Raw genomic sequence first — 23,934 nt, forward strand, 5'->3', positions numbered from 1 at the left:
GACCCTGATGTGCTTATTTGCAAATAACGAAAGTAGTCCAAACTCCTCGAAGCGGTTACTTCCCTTTATATGTACACTTCCCTTACGCCGAAAAATTTAAAGGGAGATCACAGATTTTCAAATGACAGGCGCATTAATTTTCAAGCCTTCTCGCTAAAGAAAAAATAGTTCCCGATTGGTCGAAGATTTATAATATTGTGTTATTCTTTATAGATAAACATGCTTATATTAAGCTCCATGATTATTTACATCAGTGTTTAACAACAGGTTTACCGTGAAAAAAATATATTGAAATAAATAAGGGTTACAAACCCTAATTTAGAATAATATGGTTTCTTCAACCTGTTATCTGATAACTTCCTCGTGGTTGAGTGGTTTACACGCTGGCTTTGGAAGGGAGAGGTCTGGAGTTTAAATCCCAGTGCAGTGAAGGCATCTTTTTTTTCTTTTTTTTAAATTTGTTTAAGCCAAATAAATCAATTAGTCTTATAGCCAATTTACTACAGTTATAACACTGGAAACAGCATTGGTGGCACTATGCAAAAACAAATTGGTTTATAATCTCACAAACTTCATCTTTCTGACATTCTGAGACCCAAACAAATTCAGCGCCTTCTGTGCTTTGATTTATATTCCTGTATAGTTGAGAGTAATTTTTTATAAATACTCTTTATCTTTATATCTGTGTTAACAGTTTTCTGTCAATGTTCCCATTTGACAAATCATGTTTATTTTGAATATTATAGATAAGAATGACATTATAACATACATGTATTCTTTATAAATAACCATTACCAAATGTTTCATCCCTCACAACACTGTATGTGACTAAAGTATGTTACATGTATTTTGATACATGATACATGTATTTTCTTTCTTTTCCTTTTATGTATTTATAAAAGGCTTTTTCAGTACATAAGGCCCTATCAATGGTATGTGCCACTTACAACACTACAATGTTTATTTTGAAGCTGCCACACAGATGCCCCCATATTCCAGTGTTTTGTCAGTGTATGGACAGCTGGACAGACAAGGGCAAATGTAACCCCCCCCCCCCCCCCCCCCCTTAAGTAGAGGCATTAAAAAAGGAGGAAAGAAAAAACTAAATATCATATTTGGACATTAACTGAACTTCTAGGGTGTTTAATTTCTTATTTGAGTACAACTTCAAAAGAAGCTGGGGAAAGTAAAAATGATAAATTTCAGTTACCATAGATAAAGTTTGGGATAACTGGTTTTTGCATGCATGGCTGCACAATTTTTATAATGCACTAAATTTACTTTTTTCACCGTCTATATAATATTTTGAAGTATATAATGAAATGGTAAATGTTTAGTTCATGCAAGAAATCACTTGAAAAATTAATATTAATTAATGGATTTTTTTCAGTTTAAAAATCTTGATCTTTACTTTTTTGAAAATGTCGCACATTTTAAGACCTTCAAAATGATCAAGCCTTTTGTAAAGGATGGGTTTTTTTGATAATGTTGAATCAAGCTATCACACCCTTCAGCAACCCACATTAATAAAAACCAGTCAAGCCCTCACACACAATATGTGGTTAAATAACATACTTTTACTGATAACAAAAAAATAACAGTACTGCTTATTATGTAGCACTATTTTGTAATGAATTTCTTAATTAATTTAAAAACAATTGATGGTGAAGATGATGATGATGATAATAAGTGTGATATTATGTTGATAATAAGGATGATAATAAAAATGATGTTCTTATTTTACAGTAAAACCTGTGGTTTGATAATGACATGTATGTAACAAGTAAAATGGTTTCCTGCGGAGAACATTTTTAATGATATAAAGATATTTCATTCAACTATTTTCAACATTGGGGGAGGGGGGGGGGGGGGGGGCCCGATAAATAAACGTTTGTATCAGGAATATAGTTGACAATAATCAATCAATATAGAAAAAAGTCTTTGGAAACTGGTGACTGTTGATGACCGGAAGGTCGAACACATATCAATTATTTCGTTTAAAGAAAATGATTAAATAGGCCTACCATTTTATGAATAATTCCTAGCAAAAAAAAAAAAATAAATAAAGTAAACACACAAGTTTACGCAGAAAATATCTCTATTTTATTATGGCAGATGCCACTACGAATATTGTAATTTTGTAGATTTTCAGTATAAACAATTTATTGTTTGTAAAATTTGAGATACATATTAAAGAAACATTGATAATTTTCAAACGACATCATTAAAGTTTTTCCACCTTAAACGGTAAAATATTTATAGAAAATTAGGAATATCACGTAATAGTTTTTTGTTCTTAGTTAGGTGTAATTCTGACTAATTCCCTAGAGGTAAATCCGTAACGTACCGGCAAACGGTATTTAGCCAGGTTTTCGAAAGGTCAATATTAACCAATCATGTACGGTTTACAGATCACATGCTCCCCCATGTACCGAAAACAGGTCACGTGCTCCTCCATGCCTCAAAAGTTAAAACGCGTACCAATACCCTGCGGTCTCGGACAGACCGCAGGGAATAACATAAGGCGTCATTTGATGATATTGATGATGACAGCAATAAGCATTTTTATAATACATTGTATATTAATGATGACAAAGAATAATTAAAAAAAAACACACACAAAGAATTAAGCTACAAACCTTGAAGTAGGTATAGGAGGCCTGTAATGGTTGTCTTTGTTATTTCCCCTTAATGTAGCCCCATAAACTTGTTCTATCCTGAGTAAATCTGGGGCACTAGCATATAATGACATAGTTCTCTGACTAGGCTCCGGCAGTGGAGGGGGAGCCATGTTCGGTGCTGGGGTATGAGAAGACCCTGTACTGCTTTCTTGGCCATCCTCGATGTCAATTGGCACAGCACTCAGTGACAACATAGGTCTTCTATACACATTGTCCATCGCTGGACTTAAAATATTTCCATTTTGATACTGAAAATTCCTTGGTAAAGTTTTTGTTTTCAACTTTTTCTCCATTTTCAATCTTTTCTTTTCTTCCTTTGCACGTTTCTTTTCTTCTTTTTCTTTCCTCTTTCTCTCCTCTTTTTCTTGCTTTTTCAGCAATTTCATTAGTTTTTTATCACCCTTAGAATCCAACAAGGTAGGCATGCTTGAAAATTTTAACTTAGACTGCATTAATGTACCCGATTTTCGGCCAACAGTATAAAACTCCTGTCCACCAGAAGTCCCCGGTACTCCGGCATGAAAATCATTCACAAAAACTTTTTCTTTTCCCGGTGTTCTTATCACAATACCTGACTGCGGAATTCCATTGACAGTAAAACTCTTCCCCACACTTGTACCTACACTTGTAGCTATTGAACTTTGCGACATTCTTCTAGTTCTTTCCTCCATGTTTAAATTATCCAAGTTATAATCACTTAAACTTCTCGATAATTTATGAACACTTTCAATCTGTGGTTCAGTTTTGACAGTTTTCCTAAAATTTAAACCAGGAATATCTTCCCATTTGATATCATTATAGTTTTGGGAGTTAACACTTGTAATTTGATTGCCATGTGTGTCATTCCTTACGAAATCCCAATTTTGAACTGACACATTATTTGCTTCAATATTGTTATCATGGAATGTTGGGTTTACTTTACACACATCAGTAAATTCCAACTCTGAAATAGATCGACTGCTACCTATCGAGCTAGTATTAAAACTGTTAACACTATGTCCACTGTTTACACTATTAGATCGGTAAATTGTACGCACGACCCCATTTGGATATATTCCTACTTTGGCACTGCTCCAGTTTTCACTTATAATACTAACACTGTCCAAGTCTCTGTCCTGAGGTACTTTATGAATTAAGCCAGGTATCTGATCATATTCAGACCATTTTTTAATCACATAATCTGTATCCCTTAATCTACTGCGATTTTCTGCTGGGGCAGACTGGCTTCTTTTTTGATATCTCCTCTTTCTACTGTCACAACTTGCAAAAGAATCGTTACTGTTTATACTGCCATATGGAGTGGAAGAACGTGGTGAGTTTTGTGCGCTGTAGTACCCTCGAGGTTCTGTGCGTCTTGGTACACGAGGGGTGCTTGTTGCATCAGGTATATCAGATCTACTAACCCTTACAGATCTATCAACAATAATGTGTTGACTAGGTAGTGTGATATTGTGTAACACATGATCAGGACTATTGCTTGTTACATACGCTTCACTAGTCACATCAGTAGTGGCCTGGGGCCTTCCAATGACATAAACACTAGCTCGACTGTCATTTAAGGAAGTACCTGGGGGAACTGCTACAGCTTTGATAGGTATATTTCTCCTTGGCGATTCATCAACAATATTTTGACCAGATTTTGGTCTTAACCCATTTGGTAGGGCAATAAATTTGTTAAGCGGGAAACTTTTCTGAGGGAGAGGTCCTGGTGGCCTTCTGCTTTTACCATCTAGTGGCTCTACTGGTATTCTAACAGATTTCTTAAAACTGTCTTTTGTACGTTTTTTAATAGCTTTCTGACTCATATTTAATGATTGTTGACAAAAGTCAGTGTACACAACTATATCAGTCACAAATATTTGATCTGCCCTAAACCACAAAAATGGGATTACATTTTCAGTCTGCACACAGCAAATTTATCAATATTTCTCTTTACCTGTAAAACACGACTACACTGTCAAAATGTGTGGACAATAGGCTTGTGTTCAACAATGCAAAAACATAATTGATAGTTGATGATACCTGGTAACTTTAAACCTACCCTCATCATTAATAATCTGACACAAAATCCATACACAATTTTAACATAATCCTTAATGTAGAAATGCAACCTTATTTGATAGCATGAATTTTTTAAAACACAAATTTTAATCAAGAATGTTCAAAGCGGTAAATAATTGACACATTTTTCTCTGCTTGTATTCAATACAGTTATGATAAATCTTTTTCATTTTATCTTGCCTTTATCCACTAATCTTGACTTATATCCTAATTCTTAATCCACCTTAAAGTAAAATAACTGAAATAAACAACACCTTTTTTCTCTTTCACAACTTATTTCAAAAAGCCAACAATGGCAATGAATACTAAGGAAGATTTCTTTAAAGAGTTCACTGTTTCCATCGATCAATACCTGTATAAAACTCCTACAAGCTGCTTAGAAAATTCTCATCAAGGAATTGCTAGGCTGCGACTGTGTGACAGGTGTGCTAAATATAGACTTATTGATCGACTATCACTCTAAACACAAAGAAATGTCCCATAGGATGCTGAGTAATTCTTTATATCTTAAATGATTGGAAAATAAATGATCTAAACAATCAGTCTTTTTTGAAACATAGAAAATCAAGCAATCCCGTCAGTTTTATTTTTAGTGAGTACTTTTTTTAAGTTTAAAGATAGAAATATTTTATACTACTATTCTGACATATCTTCTAGATATTTCTGTTTGGCTTTCATGCCTTACCATAAAAATAATGTTCCTGTTTGAAATTTGGGACACCTACATAGAAGATAACTGTACAAATGTATATGACAGTTATAAGTTCAAGTTTTAATGAAGAAATGCTTGATCATTATGGCTAACATTTTATTTCATTTTCACTATTTTCTTCTAAAATTACAACTGCTTATTGTCATACCATACAGACTAAATCATTTTTAGTGTTATCATATCTTATATAACAATTCAAAAATAAGATTATCTTACTTAAGTTTTAAGCCCAGCAAACTTTCTTTACATATAAGCCACTTTGTAACAAAAGGTTTTAATTAGGTGGAATGTATTATCTTCAGATCTTTGTACAAAGAGGAATAATCATTTTCTTTTATAAACCAAAAGTAAAACTCCCCTGTTACATCCCATAAATATTTTAATTCAAAAGAAAGCAAGTAAGTGCAAACAAAAGTAAGTTGCAGCTTTATCTGATATTTTTGTCTGTATGTTGTAAGTTTCATATAGATATCAACAGTATTCAAAATACATAAAGACAATGGTCTTCTTTGTTTCAAGGACACCTTCATAAATAATCCTGCCAAATATTTTAAATGTACTTCATTGTGCATCTTTATTTTAACCTGTACAATTCGGAATTCATTTTAGGTAAAATTTAAAAATAAGTACTGACTGAATATTGGTCTGCACTGATCACATGAGTAATTTTAGTTGCTGCCAGCAGGCTAAAGGACTTGATGGTGATGATAGTTTATCTAACAGATCATGGCAATAAGCCAGGTGAGTCAGTCCTGCGCAGAATGTCAAGCACTTTACCAGTATTAGTTGCCTTCACTTGGCAAGGAACTAAAAAATTTCATACATGCCAGAGCAGAGGTACAGTGGGAATGACAGTTAAAAGGATTTCATGACCAATCACAATGAAAGTGACCTGCACGGTCTGGGAATTAGACCAAGGTCACTCAATTCACAGTCCAACACTCTACCTATTGAGATAACCTAGCAGTACATGGCTAAGGACTTATTATTATATAAAGACTAGCTTCTACACCAGACTATATTGTTGGTTGGTTTGATTAAAGTAATTTTTATGACCTGACATTATGATGAACAAAGCAGTCTGAAGGACAGCTAAATCCCCTTCCGCAGTGAACATGAATGCGTACTTTGACCTTTTGCCGCCATGACCTTGATGTTATGCCATGCATATCATAAGTGCATAGTCTCATGATGGTGATTACTTGTGCCATGTTATTTAAAATCTTCCATAGAGTAAAAAAGTTATGGAGAACATATAACCTTGACCTTTGGGGTAGCAACCTGGATGTTGAACTCTGCAGATTGTGTCATGGTGGTGATCATTTGTGCCAAGTAATTTTAAAACCTTTGAATTGTCAATAAGTTATAGAGCGGACATGAAAAATAGATGTTTTGTACATTGGACCTTTGAGTGTGACCCTGACCTTGAGGGTTGTGACTTGATTATTGTGCTCTGTCAATGGTGTCATAATGGTGATCATTTCTGCCAAGTTATCTTAAAAACATTGCAGCGGTACAGACACAAAATGTAGTCTAACATTTAACCTTTATGTGTGACCTTGACCTTGGGGATGGCAACCCAATTACTGGCTATGCTAATGTTCTTATAATAGTGATTAATTGTGCCAAGTTATTTTTTAAAAACTTCAGCTATTAAAAAGTTATGGAGCAGACACAAAATGTAGACTTTTTAACATTATTCCTTAAAGTGTGACCTTGACCTTTTGGGTAGCAAGCCAATTATTGTGCTCTGCAGGTCGTCTTATCAAAAAAATTTCAGCAGTTTAAAAGTTATTGAGTGGACACGAAATGTAGACTTTTTATTATGAAATGAAGACTTTTTAACATTTGACCTTTAAGTGTGACCTTGGAGGTATTAACCCAATAATTGCGCTCTGCACATCGTCTCATTATGGTGATCATTTGTGCCAAGTTATTTAAAAAATTTTAAGCAGTTAAAGTTATGGAGCAGACACAAAATGTAGACTTTTTATTATGAAATGAAGACTTTTTAACATTTCACCTTTAAGTGTAACCTTGACCTTGGAGGTATTAACCTAATTATTGCCCTCTGCACATCATCTACTTGTGCCAAGTTATTTCAAATTTTTTTCAATAGTTTAAAAGTTATGGAACAGACAGGAAGGTGTTACGGACGGACAGACAGACGGACGTACTTAGGAAATGGTACTTATGTGACTTTTCCTTTGATCTTTTTAGCCATTTTTAGTCACACAAGGCCTAAAAAAAGACACACAAGTAAAAACAGAATGAATAGGATCAAAGGAAATGTACCGTTACCCATTGTTCTCCAAGTCACACAAGTACCTCTGGGTTTGTACGTTCTAACGGACGGACTGACAGACGGAGGCCATTTCTATAATCCCCTTTCCGCTATGCAGAAGGGGATTAATAAATACTATTACAGCCACTTTATAATCAAATGTTACAACTTCAATGATACAATAAATGCACTATTACTTAAATTACAATAGATCATTCCAAATACTGACATATAAACATGCAACCTTATGAATTCACATCAATTTCAAACAAGCATTCTTCTTTTAATCATTATTTATTACACTGATAAAAAATGAATTAGTGATCTTCTAATTTCATTGCTAATACAATAAAAATACATAATAACAAAAAGATAAACCTATTAAGACAAGACAATAAGATTGATGGCGATGTTAAAATACCTCACATAAATGTATTGAAAATAAAGACCTCACATAAATGTATTGAAAATAAAGACCATAACCAATTTCTATCAAAAGAATATTAAGTAGATTTTTTTTTTTTTGGATTAACTGCAGGGAAAATCAAAGACTTTGATCAAGGGAAAGAAACCTCATAATATGTTTTTCATACATAATTTATTAATAATAATTATTTCAACTGATCAGCTGATTGGTTTGGATATATTATGACTAACTTAACTACAGTATAATTGTTTAAGTTTATTGAATCAATAGATAGTGGTAACAGCTGGTAATTAATATTACACAATCAGGATATCAACAGAAATATTGTACAAGTCAACGTTTACAATTTTAATCAATATCAGATAATGACATTCCCTCAATGACTAACTAAACAAATCTTTGAGTAATATGGGTGGACAGACTGAATATTTGCAAATATTTTGAAATTGTCATAATATTGTCATGAAATTCTGTTTTTAATAACTTTTATAAAGCTGTTATACTTTTTTAATGACATTACTCAGTTTAATTTATGATTTATGTAATTAAAAGGGAGAGAACTACACAAATATTAAATTTCAAATTGGCAATTTATTTATACCATAGTTACTTCCCTTACCTTGACATTTTGCTATTTGATAAAATTAAATTTACCCTTTGTAGACAACATGTACTAGCTCGGAAGTAGCAATAGAGCACTTTATTGTATACCTCCAAAAGATGTAGGTTCTTTGTTTAACAGTCATGATAAAGTTATTGATATTTCTAAATATGTGTCATTATTATTATCGTCAATTTGGGGAAGTTCTATAATATTGCCGCCATGACAGCTTCATGCCACGGACCCACGTTTTCATGAAAAGAAATCCCATCAAATTAAATGATAAATAGAAAAAAGGGTAAGCTTATAATATTGCTAAAATAAGTTACATCTATGAATTTCGTTTTCGTAGGTCGGTGATCCTAAACTAAGCTGATGAATTTTGTAAATTATAAAATTCACAGTTATACTAAATTTGTTAACTTCAATGGATGCTGATAAGCCCTGTACTGAACTGGATGCTGATAACAACCACGTGATCTCTATCTCTGTGGGGTCCACCAAAGGGAGTTATGCAGTCAACAAAATGAATTTCTTTTTTAAATAAAAGATCGAGTAGAAATCATATAATGGCATTATGATGTCATCCTAAGCATACAATTCATTTCTCACATGGGGCTGCAACATTAATGCAAACACTAGAAAGTCTTGTCTTACATATAATCCCTTGATTAATCTAGAGACATCTGACCAGGCTCTATTACTGACCAACTTTATAATTTCACCTTAAAATCTCAATAATTCATAATGGACATTTCTAACTTGGTGGAGACTGGACAAGTTTATTTAAGAAATTAAGCAGGTAATACTAACTAAAAAACTTAAATTTAAATCTCTTTTTAAGGTAACTCATTTCATCTAAATTATTGAATTTGCTCCATCAACAGTATTGCCAAACCTCCAAACATTTTCATCTGGCATTTAAATAACTTGCTTTTAATCCAAAGAAAGATTTGTTTGTGTTCAAAAATAATGAAACACAAGTTTTATTATGTAAGAAAAAAAACTTCAGAGGTTCATTGGATTATAATCATTACATAGGTAAACTCTACTTTGAAACAAATTAATTTTACTTCAGTTTAAGTTAAAATCAATTAAGTTTTATTGCATTCAAATTCTTAAAGTATTTTAAAGCAGGGTCTGATACAAAATAAATTCTTATTTGATTTCAAGAAAATCTTAAAGATATCACATACAAGTGTATTGATGAGATAATAATCTGATAAAGTTTTGACAACATAAAGCTGAGGTAATCAAGCTACAGTAACATGTTTAGTTGTCAAGTTGAATAGAAACTTTTTTGTTCAACATATGGGGCCTGAACACATGTTACCTTATTGATTCATTGGGAAATTTCAAAGTTTTCATAGTTTTAAGCAACTGCTAGCAGAGTTAAAGTTGTGGATGTCAACACCAACATATGTAGAACTGGTAATGGTTTTACCCCCATCAGATATGGACAACTTGGAATTATATTCCATAGCCCACCCCTTTTCCCAACAATCATGTCCCTTGAAGAATTGACAAATTGTCTTGAAGAATTTAACAATAAGTAAGGTACACTGCAATATCATCTGTATAAAGGTCATTTATGTATAGGAAGCAAAGAAGGAGCAAAACTGACCCTTGAGGAACTGCTGAGGTGACAAGGACTATGTCTGAAGAGTAACCATTTACAACAACACATCAAGCCCAGATCTAGCTAGCATTATACATAATGGATCAAATATATTATCAAATATTAGCAGAAGATAAAACTTTCATATTCCTGATATTAGAACTTTCTCAGTTGATTTGTAACATATCAAAAATTGTTTGAAAATACATTTGCCATTATGTTTATTGCAGGGTTCCTTCCATACAGAAATGACAGCTGGGAAAGTATAATCCTTGAAATGCTTAACTACAAGTCGGATAAGAGGTAAATTTGGAAGAAAAAGACCATCATTCAAAGACCAAAAAACATTATATTTAACATAGAATTTGAATATGCAATAAAATCGGATTGTATTGTGTATTTAAGTAAAATATCAGCTTATAACAACATTGCTATTGTTGTCAAATGTAACTTATAATAAGGTAATATGATGTCATAATCTACTTTAATTCAGGTCTATTCTTATTCCATATAAAAATTTCAAACTATATCAAGTTAAAAACTAGAATTAACATACCCTTTGTATGTCCATTATGAAATTAATGCTTTAAATGTTACTTTACCTAATATGTGGGAAGTGTCTGTTTACTAAAGTATTAAAGAAAGTGATGTTTTGTAAACTCTTCTACCTCTGCTCATACATTATTATTTTGTCAACATTGTTTATGTCACAGGGTGAGAAAAATGTGCAGCCTGACTGGGACTCAAACCCAGGATGCTCTGAATACTGTTTGTCGCTCTACCGACTGATATATCCGGCAGCTGCTTTACATATCTTCTCCCCTAAATAGTGATTAATTCTGAACCCAACTAAACTGAAATGTCTCTTTAATATTTATACAAATTTGTATGTATGTTTAATTGTTATTTTCACTGTATAATATTGTATAATTATGTAAATCACTTAACTGTGGAAATAAAGAGAATAATTATATAACAATCTGACTGTAACCAATAGCTAAAAGATTTCTCGAAATAGTTGAGCTAAAAATCATGTCTCATAATTGCAAGAAAATTTTATTTACTCATTATCAGAGCAATATCTTAACAAACTGCAACTTCTGTACAAAAGAAAAATCTACCAAATGATTAATTTTATCTTAAGATTCATTTTGCAGAATACATGCAATTGTACAATACTGACTTTATAAATAAAATAATACTGAATCTGTAATCATACTGAAATTAAAAAACAACAAAAACCCACCATTTACAAGTGCCAAAATCAAATAATTTACATTTACATGTTGTTACACAAGCCTTTTGTCCCTCCACACTTAAACAATACTCCAAATTGTCCTTTCCAACATAGAATATCTAAGTGTATTCCTAAAACCTTATAATGCTATAATCACTTGTTTCATAAGAAATCACGAAGTAATCCATACTTGTTGATATAAGAATGTTATACATTATGTTAACATATTTATAACAGATTTATTCCCCTACACCAATATGTGTATCAATTTACTGGTGACAAATTTTCAATATCACATTTTAAAGCAGTTCATCAATAATTCAAAATATTGATTATCTATTACATCCCTTGAATTTAAGGTGTTCTGTTATTGGTTAGCACATTTTCAATGTTTAATGTCAAAAACATTTACTTGGAACATGTTTACTTCTTTAAAGAATGACCTTTTCATGTTAAATTAATAGTTATTGCACCTGCTTTTGATACCTTTTGATAATTGCACCATAGAGATAATAGATACTTCAGGTAAAAAGTTTCAAACCAGCAGATGGCATTAGTCACAATGCTTTTATTGCACCATATGACAATCTATTTATAGCAACACATTTTATAGCATCTTAAATCTGATCATGTTTTTCCCATTATAGTATATACTAATAAAATAATCAAAGTACACTAAAATAACATCAAATAGGTCAGTTAAATATTGCTTTGGTTGTAAGTTACTGGCAGCCTATATTCTATCATATCAGAAGTCTCATAAGTGTCTGTAACAGCCAGACAAGACTTAAGGAGATACATTATCCTAACTTTCATCTGGACAAAACCATTCACCATTTTTTAAAGCTGCATATCTCCAGATGAGCCGAAAATCAATTTGAAAAAAAAATGCTTCAAGAATTTAAGAAAAGTAAAGATACCGTATAAGTACTTTTTTCTGCGGGAACTTTATTTCTGCTATTTCTGCGGTTTATAACGACACCGCAGATTTAAAAACCGCAGAAAATTAAGCCTTTCGCTATGTCTACATGTATGTCGGAATATGTCAACTACCTGTATTGTATAATTACATCACCATGTACCGTTTTCAGCTTTTGTAGATGGGAATAATTTTTCTTTATGTATCCGTCATGAATAAAATATTAGAAAAAAAGTTACTTTACTTGTTCTTTTTGTTTTAAAAAATATCATGTTTGTATGATTTTCGCTCACCCTAAGCTTGATTTATTTTAAAAATAAAACTATTATAGTTGGACGGGTGCAATAAACATACCCTTTTGTATTTGTACAATATATTGTGTCTACGTGGGATATTACCATTGTTTATTTTTTACACTTCATATTTATACACATGCAGTATTACAATTAATTGTTGTCATTGCACGTTGTTGTTTGTTTATTAACATTTTGTTTATTGCATTCATTGAACGCTGCCTTTCATTGTTGATCTTGTTTATCATATTTTATATCCCGATACATGGTGATCACGATGAACACACATTATAAGTCGTCTGCATGTTTACCGGAAGTAATGTACATGTTACAACAACATATCTTGAAATTTTGTCTGTTTGTATCGGTTAATTTTGTAAAAATATCTAAATTAAAATGCAGAAATAAAAAACATCAATGCGTAAATGATAACACCGCAGAAATAAGATACGCAGAAATTTAAAACCCCTTATTTTAACCAAAATCGCAGAATTTTAAGCCCGCAGAAATAAGTACTTATACGGTATTCACAGTTCAAGTAATGATTTACATGCTATATGCAATGAATGACTGATTTTACAGTATTTATCAACATATTTTTACTCCATGAATAACACAGTAAGGGCTATTTTTGCATATTTTAACCTTTTTTGTTAATTTATTGTTTGATTTTATTAACCTGTCAATTCCATACTGATTATACGGTCAATGCACAGAATATATTAATATTCGATATATGTTCGGTAAATTCTGTTAGAGGTACGCAGTAAGATGTGATTAAACTTATCTAGTTTCGATGAATAAGTTACACTGACCGTTAAAGCGCAATAGGGTACGGGTATATTTTATCTGAATGTCCAACGTGTTGTAAGATCGAGGCAGAGTATGTCCAGGTTTTTTTTCTTATTCATAACTATTTTCAACATTTTTGAAGTTATGGTTGATCCGTTTTTAATATGTTTTGCACTTTTTTGTAAATACTATACTTTTGTATATAACATTGTTATATTATAACTGTTTGTTATAATAGAATTAATTCTGAAAATTCATTAGGATTAAAATCAATAAATGTAATTTCAGTACCGTAAAATACAATACAAAATGTGACAATTCAGTGTTTCTTAGGTGTTTCATATCCGTGTAGACAATTTTGCAGGCGCTTGACCATTTAATAAAAAATTTCTTAAAAAATAAAGAAAGAATAAGTCTAAAAAGAATGTCGAAAGAAGGGATCGAACCTCGGACCCCTCATGCATTAGGTAATCACTTTACCGACTGCGCTATTGCGGATGTTACGAGAACCTTTATTAAGCTAGTGGGAGTTATCCAAACGTTATTTATATGCTCCATAATAATTCTCGTAAAATAAACGGACACAACCGAAATGGGATCGAATATTTAAATGTGTGCTATAATGTATTCATAATTGACAGGTCAATAAAATCAGACTATACCTGTATTGAAAGAGTTGCTTGCAATGTGTAAGCTCACTTGACAATATTTTACTTTTTGATACATTTTCAAAATGTTCATGAAAAATAAGCATGAATCTCATTCTGGAGGCATGTTTCAGGAAATTTTTATAATGTGAACTGACTAAATAGGGAACAGTGCAGTCCATGAACAGACAGCACGGATATGCCTGCTGGTCTTGGTGTGCACTGGTCATATAAGCAGAAGCAGTTGCCCCCAGTTTAAACAGTGGACAGTAATGGAGAATAATCCAGATACAAATAAACTTTGACTAATAAAGGAATGTAATAATAATTTACATATCTTCTGAGACCTTTATGATAATGATAAAATCAAACATTATTTCCAAATTTTCAAGATATTGTCAGATTAAACAAAGGGAGAGCATTACAAAATGGCACCAGTCACAGACAGAGTTAGAGTTCTTGAGTCCAGCACTATTCTTGCTCCCATTTAGTCTAAGTTTAAGTTTCAAATAATTTCTTTTTATAGTCTACAACATGACACTCAAATCTTAAAAATACAGTCCTTTGACTCTAAACATCTATATAGAATTAAACACTACAGATATGGTAAAATATATAGCCCACCAGAAATTGATACACACATGTATTTACAAATTTATCTCCAACTGCAAGTGTTACATTTATTTGAGACATATAATAATCCATCCATTTCTAATTTATAAGATACATGTTCTCCACAATTATAAACAAATTCAACATTCCGAAGTATTACATAATGACCTTGTTGAATTCACCAAAACTAATTTTCCCTTTACTTATTCACAGCTCAACATTTGTCATTGTCTTATACATATAGGTTATATTGGTTTTCAGACCCTAGGGATGTTTATTTTAGATATATACATTAGACGTTGGTCACAAAATGTATCTAAAATTGACACTTCATTATAATTGGTACTATCCAATTACTATAACAATTATTATCCTCTAGGTGCCGTTACTGTTTACCTAACCTCCTGTATTGAGAGATCTTCAAACACTGCAATAATCCTTTTTATCACAACTAATTCTTTCAGCTATCACAAAATTTCAATACTTTCTTTATCTTTATCCATTGCATATTTTACAACATGTTCAAATGATTATTTCTTGTGTTTTAAGTATTTAATATCATGTAAACATTGAAAAGTATGCAAATTTATTGGTCCATTTAATTTTCAAGCAATAAAATGCCAGCAATAAAATGTCAAGTTAGATTTAAAAATGAAAGGTTTTTATTAGCAGCAATTGTATATGGTAATTAATGATTTATAAACTAAATATCAGGTGTCCTTCTTCCATAAATGGTAATATATAATGTTACTTTTAATTGTCTATATAAAACAATAGAATATTTTACAACATTTCTTATTTCATTACACAGATGAAAGTATAGATTATATAGATTAAAGCCACCATTGTTGAGGAATTTTAAAAAATCTTTCTTAATCTCATTACACACATCAATGAATCTGAGCAATATATTATTGATATTTTTTAACATATTTTTTGAATATCTTAAGAATGAGAATATGCTGAATCAATATATATTTTTAAGGATCAGCAATCAATAACTCGGTCAAGTATTTATCTACAATAAAAAATCTTTTCTTTGACATCTTTCCAATACAACATGGTATGAAGCTTTACAGAAATATTCATATTTGATGCCATAAATTCAACCTGGGCAATTCACAAGGACAGTTGATAAGAAAAGGTCAGGACCTATGTAAAAGAAAACCCACAGGAACCTTCTCAATATCACATGTAATTAACCATACAGTAAAACTGCAGGTGTATGTAACTGTGCTGTTACAGTCATGTACTTTGACAGAAGAGGTGCTACTGTATGAGTTCAACAACATCATATAGTTTATCACAATATAACAAGTGGGACATTATTTCCAGTGGAAAGTCTTGAACATTTATCCATCACATCAGACAGAAAATAATATTACAATTGAATAATCCGGTATCACAATTACAAACGGAAATTAACAAGACTTTTTTGTAAATCTAAATCACAACCCAGAATCCAGTTTCAGTCCAATATTCATTTATCCATTCTTCATTTACACATATTGCAAAAAAAATTACTGAAATTAAATGATCTACGAAAACCATCATTAAACATAGTTTTCACACATACGATATGCCAGAGTTAAGGGGTTATAATTATATGTAAGCTAGATGGTTTAAGAGATACATACTGAAATATAGAAAATTCTCACGATGTTTCTTTTTCTTTCTTAATTTACAGATTAAATGATGCATTTCATCGCGAAGTATTTAACTTGCACTACTTTTAACATCAATGAATAATAGTTTATTACGTATAATGACTAGCATAAAAAAACTTTTTTTTAATAATTTTATTATTTTGTTTTTTTTACACCTCCCAAACATTTTGCATTGAAATAGTGAAAGGAGCAATGTCATCCATCTAAATATAATGAACACATTAAGTATACTATAAATTATTATACTATCATGAAAATCTATGGGTATATTCACATTATTCCTACACTTGAGTGAGAATATATTTTTAAACACTTTCTTAACCACATAAAGAACAGAATGTTTCATTTATTTTTACATTGACTATGAAAAGATGTATGGAAACTTAACTTCTCGCCACAGGCTTTGGGCATTTGGTAAACAGGTTTACTGTTTTTACTTTAAGTCCTATAACTGTTAAACTTTCTTTACTTGAAACAACTAGTATAGGTTAGTGTTTAATAATATGCATTAACAAAAATAATTGGTCAAGCCTGCCGCAGGCAGGCGACCAATTATTTTTGTTAATGCATATTATTAAACATTAACCTATTTAATGATCAACATTATTTTTTCAACCAAAAACAAGGCATTTCACTAACCGATAGCTCCGCCTTTTCGCTCTACAAGATGTCTACACCTTGTCAAGTTTCTAACATATCACATTTAGATAAGCTAAATAAATGGCCCTATCAACAAATAATCAGCCACATTTTTTCCTGAAATGTCACAGAATTTATACCTTTATCTCATGTCTCTATAGAATATCTGTGAAAAAAAAACAGCGAGGAAGATGATGCAATTAGGTAAAATCAATGGAGTTAATGAAATGTGTACATCCTTTATAAATAAATGGAAAATGTGAGAAAATACATTAGATTAATAATTTATACAAATTCGTTGTTAGCTTTAAGTTATTCACTAATATTTAAAATCCCTATTGATTTGCTCATTTGAAAAACAGTTGACTTTTTTCTGTGTGTCAGTCTAGGTTTACAGGTGGTACAATAAGTTTTCTAGCCAAAATATGTAATCATTGTATTCTTAATATCAAATATTGTTTATGCAGTTCATTCCTATCAGCTGAAATAAAATTATGTTTTGGTTACTTTTTCTAGAAAAAAAAAAGAAGTTTAAAACAGTCAGCAATTTATAGCAGACATTTTTCTTAGGAGTTAAAAGGATATAAAAAAGTTACTATGTAATCATTTGTCTCTGCGTGCCCAACATGTATTATCTATGTAATAAATCAATTGATTGTATCCTCACATTTAGTAACACCTGACCTCGACTATTTTTTTTATGTTGGCATTGTTTTACTAACCTTGACATTTTACAAATCAGAGTGTTAACCATACCTCTAACTCCTCCCTAATATAATGCATTATTGAAATTTGTTAGACTCAGGTTAGACGACAGATTAAGTGAATTTTATTTAGTTAGTACACATTAACCAAAGTTAGACTAAGCTGAAATTTGAAAAATACTACAATGTGATTGGACAAAAAATAATGTTGATCATTAAAGTATGTTCTGGGGAATCATATCTCTAGCATTAGAGAATACTCTTGTTTATTCATAATGATAGTCCAAGAAGCATTTTGTGATTATTCTTGTCTTCTTTTGTTTGTTTTCATCTTATTTCAAATAAAAATACATTTAAATACTTTTATGAAAATAAACATAAAAAAGTATACTACATAATAATAATTTCTATTTTGCTGATTCATGACTATTAAATTTGCCATGATACTGATAAATTTGTTTTTTTTAAATTCAAATTTAAAAGGTTATGGATATTTATATAACTGTGGCAATAAAAATATTGATAATTGTAGTATTGATGTTTCTCACTATAAGCCACTGTTTTCATTACTGTGAGGCTTTTAGCATCATTTTGTTTTCCTTAACAAGGAACTTCTTCCACTCTATAACTATGGGGCTTTAGATGTACTGATCTTATGTCCATTATTGTACAGGTTTTTGCTCATTTTGCATTGCTCTCTGTTCTTGGAATCAAGAGATTTACATCTCTTTAATGTCATTCCAGTAGAAAATCTTTGGAGGAACTTACACAAAATATAGGTATATTCCTATAGAACTATTTTACTTATTTAGACACCTACCTATTATCTCCTCTAACTAGAGTGGCCAGGGTGTTCCGATATAATAGTGTGTTCTCTCTTGATTCCTCCGCTAATAAATCTCCAAAAGATCCAGCTGTAAAAGAGAAAGCTTACTTATTATTAATAGTATACCTTTAATATATGCCCTTAACCACTTATATACTGATAGTATTGTCAGGAGAGAGACAGCAACCATTATCCTGCTATAACAGACTTGTTCATCTTTCAATCTGGACAAAACCATTCATCATATTTATGGAAAATTTCAAAATATGTACAGACAGAAAAGGGAACAGTGCATGACAATAACCAGACAGCACATATGTGCTGGTATTGGCCACATGGGTACAACTAATTGACCTATTAATGCATTTTTATAGAAACAAAATTACAAATAAATTATAAGACATTAATGTTTAATAATAAGTACATTGTATTGTACATTTACTATCAGGGAAAGTAATACAGGAAAAAATATTTCTGACAATAATTTTTGATTACTTCCCTTACAATATATATTTTTGGCTTGTGGCCACAGCCGCAAGCCATTTGTTTTGGAAAAGTTGTTCCAGTCAGGTGGTTTCCTGCTTACATTTGTTAGTGCATGATGGAACGGGAAACCAGCCTAGGTTTCCGCTGCAATCGTGACAATTCAGGTGATTCCGTCATACTACGGAATCAGACAAAGTAATAATACGGAAATCTAAGCTACTTTTAGTTACTTCGGTAATCCCAGTTTGTTTATATAAATAGGATTTCTCTATCACATTTGTCTGCGATTGAGTTATATTTAGATCTACTGTTTGCAATTCTAATGTGGAGTTAAAACTACAGTATAACGTCATCTAAAAATAGCCCATGCATATCATTAACCTTACCACGTGCCGATCTACAGATAGCGCATCCTGTGTTGTCGGTATATCTGTGATCAATACATAATTGACATAGATATTTTAGGTGTAACATCGTTGATACATGCATATTAATTGGTACCACGTAACGAAGTCTTTTAGTGCATTTTACTTGTCTATAAAGCTGCTATTTAAATGAAATTAGCAATTGCCAAAACAAATTACTCTCTCTGGAAATGAAATGTGCACACTTGTTTCCCTTCAGTATGATAGATAGATACTTTTATTTCCTCCACGTGGGAGAGCAAATGTTAGTATTTTTACAATTAATTATTTTCATTATTAGTTTTATACAATAGAGAATAGATTTTGAATCATTTTTGGCAAAAAAATATTTGTTTTTACAAAAAAAAGTTGTTACTGTTATCGTCAGCATGTTCCGGTTCAGCTATGATCAGTGGACTTCTGGTCCTTCTGGCACAAATGTGCAGAGGTGCTCGTCCAGTCTTGGGGTTACCCTATCTACCCCTTTAAAAGTGAAACTTTTTTTTTTCTCGAAAAAAACAACAACAACAACAAAAAACAACTAAATAAACTCTTTATGATATACAAATAATAAAAGAATAGTGATAATTAATTGACCCTCTATACCTGTAAAAACATAGGTACCTTGTTTTTTTTACTGGTATATAAGGTTGATTTATTTTTTTTTATAATTATTTCTTTATCATAAAGAATTGATTTAGGAGGTTTTTCAAAAAAAAAAACATTTTTAAAGGGATGGGGTGATGGCACAACTGGGCAAGCCTTTCCTTTTAAAAGGAAACTTTATTTACCTTTCTGTCTGAGTTTGACTTCCTGTACATGATGGGCAGGGAACCATCCATCTTTATCATTCACCATACCTTCCCAGAATCCTGTGTCCGATACACTCATCACTGAAATACAAGATATTTATTTTTCACAGATGATAAATCGGGAAGAACTATTTCTCTGTTTTATTTGCAAAACTATTATAAAACAAACTTGTTCATCTTTTATTCTGAATAAAACTATTCATCAGTTTTATGGTGATTTTCAAAACAAGTACAGTGGTACAGATGTGCTGGTTGATCTTGGTCTACACTTGTTGCATGGCTAGAATTAGTTGCTTAAAGTCAATGAAAGAACGTTTCAAAGATATATATTGGGAGATTTTGTCCATTATATTTCAAAAGTTAAGAATAGAGACTTCTAAAGGCCTCAACAGACAGTAGGATTTAGTTGTTCAACACTAATTAGAGATAAGATGTACAATTTTCAAAGCAATACAACACTTGCATTCAGATGGTAATTCTACACTGTAGGAATTATCTGAGGTTTCCCTAAAAAGGATCCCTCCCAATTGATCCTTTACACACTTTACTCACTAAATACTTTTTTTGCCATGAGTAAATCTGTGCGACAAGATTTTCAAAATAGAACATGTATCCCTTACATCTAGACTTAAGGTTTCCAAATTCAAGAAATAGTAGTCTTCAAATATTAAGATTTGCCTGTACACCTTAGTTTTAATTGGTGTTGTACTTCAAAATCCTACCGTCTGTTGAGGCCTTTAGTTAAAATTGAGAAATATTCATTCATACATAGTAGCCTTTGTTTAACAAATATTTTCGAGTGGCATTATAGATATGCAAATGATGCAGGTACATTTAAGTTATAAATAAGAAGTAATGCATGTCCACTACAAAACAGTAACAAGAACCGGTTGAACTGGGTGATGCTCCCCGAGAAGGTTTTGGACACAGGAAAGTATAAAAAAATGAACAAAGGGCAAAAAATCCAAAATTAGGCAAGGCAGAGTTATGGTTTTTTTGCACTGCACTTCTATTCAATGAGATCTATCTATCTACAAAGTTTCGTGATGATATCTCTTATAGTTTCAGAGTTATGTCCCGAATAAAATTCAAAGTGTAAAAATGAACAATGGTCAATAACTCCAAAGTTAGACAAGGCTTTGTTTAGGCTTTTAAGCATTGCAGTTCTATACAATAAGATCTATCTACCTACAAAGTTTCATGCTGACATCTCTAATAGTTTTAGAGTAATGTCCCGGACAAAAGTAAAAAAATAAAAATAAACAAAGGGCAATAACTTCAAAATAAGGCAAGGCAGAGTTATGGTTCTTTAGCACTGCACTTTTACCCAATGAGACCTATCTACCTACAAAGATTCATGTTGATATCTCTTATAATTTTAGAGTTATGTCCTGAACAAAGTTCAAAGTGTCAAAATGAACAAAGGGCAATAACTCCAAAATTAGGCAAGACAGAGTTATGTTTCTTGTGCACTGCAAACCTACTCAATCAGATCTATCTACCTACAAAGTTTCATGTTGATACCTCTTATAGTTTTAGAGTTATGATCCAGACAAAGATCAAAGTATAAAAATAAACAAAGGGCAATAATTCAAAAATTAGGCAAGGCAGAGTTACGGTTCTTGTGCACTGCACACCTACTCAATGAGATCTATTTACCTACAAAGTTTCATGTTGATATCTCTAGTTGTTTCAAAGTTATGTCCCGGACAAGAAAAGCGGCCGGACAGACGGACAAAGCGTCGACTATATGTTCATCCTTCGGGGAGCATAAAAATGTTACATACAGGAAATACAATGAATACAATGTGCGCATGTTCTACATTAAATGTAAAAAAAAACAACTGTAATTATCATAGTGAAAGCAAATCTCAGTTTAATATGTTTTTGTTATCATAGCAAGTAAGAAGTATAGAAAAAGCATTGGTTTATAAATATAATGATTATGAACAAGATAAAAAGTGTATTAGTGTAAAGTAATGAACTCAAACAAAATAACTACTAAAATGATAAAATAGCAAAAAAACAACCAAGTTATTAATAGTTAAGTGTTAAAATGAGCTGAAAGTATAACACATGGAAATAGCTGTAGATAAATATATAACTATGGCTATACTTGCAGAGAAACATATAACTATGGCAATACTTGCAGAGAAATATATAACTATGGCAATACTTGCAGAGAAATATATAAATATGGCAATACTTGCAGAGAAATATATAACTATGGCAATACTTGCAGAGAAACATATTACTATGGCAATACTTGCAGAGAAACATATAACTATGGCAATACTTGCAGAGAAATATATATTTATGGCAGTACTTGCATAGAAATATATAACTATGGCAATACTTGCAGAGAAATATATAACTATGGTAATACTTGCAGAGAAATATATAAGTTAATTCATAACTATGGCAATACTTGCAGAGAAATATATAACTATGGCAATATTTGCAGAGAAATATATAACTATGGCAAAACTTGCAGAGAAACATATTACTATGGCAATATTTGCAGAGAAATATATAACTATGGCAATACTTGCAGAGAAATATATAACTATGGCAATACTTGCAGAGAAACAATAACTATGGCAATACTTGCAGAGAAACATATTACTATGGCAATACTTGCAGAGAAACATGTAACTATGGCAATACTTGCAGAGAAATATATAACTATGGCAGTACTTGCAGAGAAATATATAACTATGGCAATACTTGCAGAGAAATATATAATTATGGCAATACTTGCAGAGAAATATATAACTATGGTAATACTTGCAGAGAAATATATAACTATGGCAGTTAATTACTTTAAAAATGTACCATTATGTTAACAGCTGCAAAACTACAACATAATAGCAATAACTGCAGCAAATGAAAAATGATGGCAATAGTTGCACACACAAAAATTATCCACTGGAAATGAACATCAATGAACTTTTAAGAAAAATTCATATTAAAACTTTGGATACATAAGTATGATCTTAATGTATGAGTTAGAATAGTTAACTGGACCAAAGCATCAATGCATTTTTATTCTGTGTGACCTTCACCTAACAAACTGCATGTATGTTGTTGCCCTTTAAAATGATCATAAATACATTGTATAAAATATAGATTGAATAAAAGATATATTTATGGGTGTAAAATGTGAATATAGATAATCAGCTGGTTATACAAAGGTGACTACATGTGACATAAATGTTCTGAAAACATATTTTCTATATAGAATAATAGTTATATAAAATTTAGAAACTTAGGCAAAAAGACGCAAGCTTAGTATTTGTATTTCATAATACATGTATTTATGAAGTCTCATACATCTTGATACTTTATACTTGAGGGAAATTATGACTCGCTCACCTTTTCTGAAAAACATATTCTTTAATCAGTTAAAATTTTCTCTATTCTCCTTTAAACATATACAGAAGATTTTTTTTAACAAAAGATTTCAAAGAAAACGGCCTTTAAATTTAGGTCCTAGCAGTCAGATGGTCCTA

General features: G+C 31.4%; 1 protein-coding gene across 5 annotated transcripts in view; it reads right to left on the reverse strand.

The window, feature by feature from the left end:
* The window catches only part of LOC132753795 (SH3 and multiple ankyrin repeat domains protein 2-like), a 145,247-nt gene that overhangs the window by 39,799 nt on the left and 81,514 nt on the right, over positions 1–23,934 (reverse strand). For 3 of the 5 annotated variants that reach the window (XM_060744314.1, XM_060744315.1, XM_060744319.1), the window contains 2 exons: positions 20,402–20,503; positions 18,715–18,808 (listed from right to left, as the gene is read on the reverse strand). In XM_060744314.1, the coding sequence (XP_060600297.1) occupies positions 18,715–18,808; positions 20,402–20,503 (196 nt within the window). Of the gene's footprint in view, positions 1–2,639; positions 5,134–11,630; positions 12,050–18,714; positions 18,809–20,401; positions 20,504–23,934 lie in introns of those variants that run through there. The other 2 variants (XM_060744316.1, XM_060744318.1) reach the window with 2 other exon arrangements.

This window comes from Ruditapes philippinarum, unplaced genomic scaffold (genome assembly GCF_026571515.1).
Source record: "Ruditapes philippinarum isolate M1 unplaced genomic scaffold, ASM2657151v2 ctg126_1_1_1_1, whole genome shotgun sequence".
Taxonomy (NCBI): domain Eukaryota; kingdom Metazoa; phylum Mollusca; class Bivalvia; order Venerida; family Veneridae; genus Ruditapes; species Ruditapes philippinarum.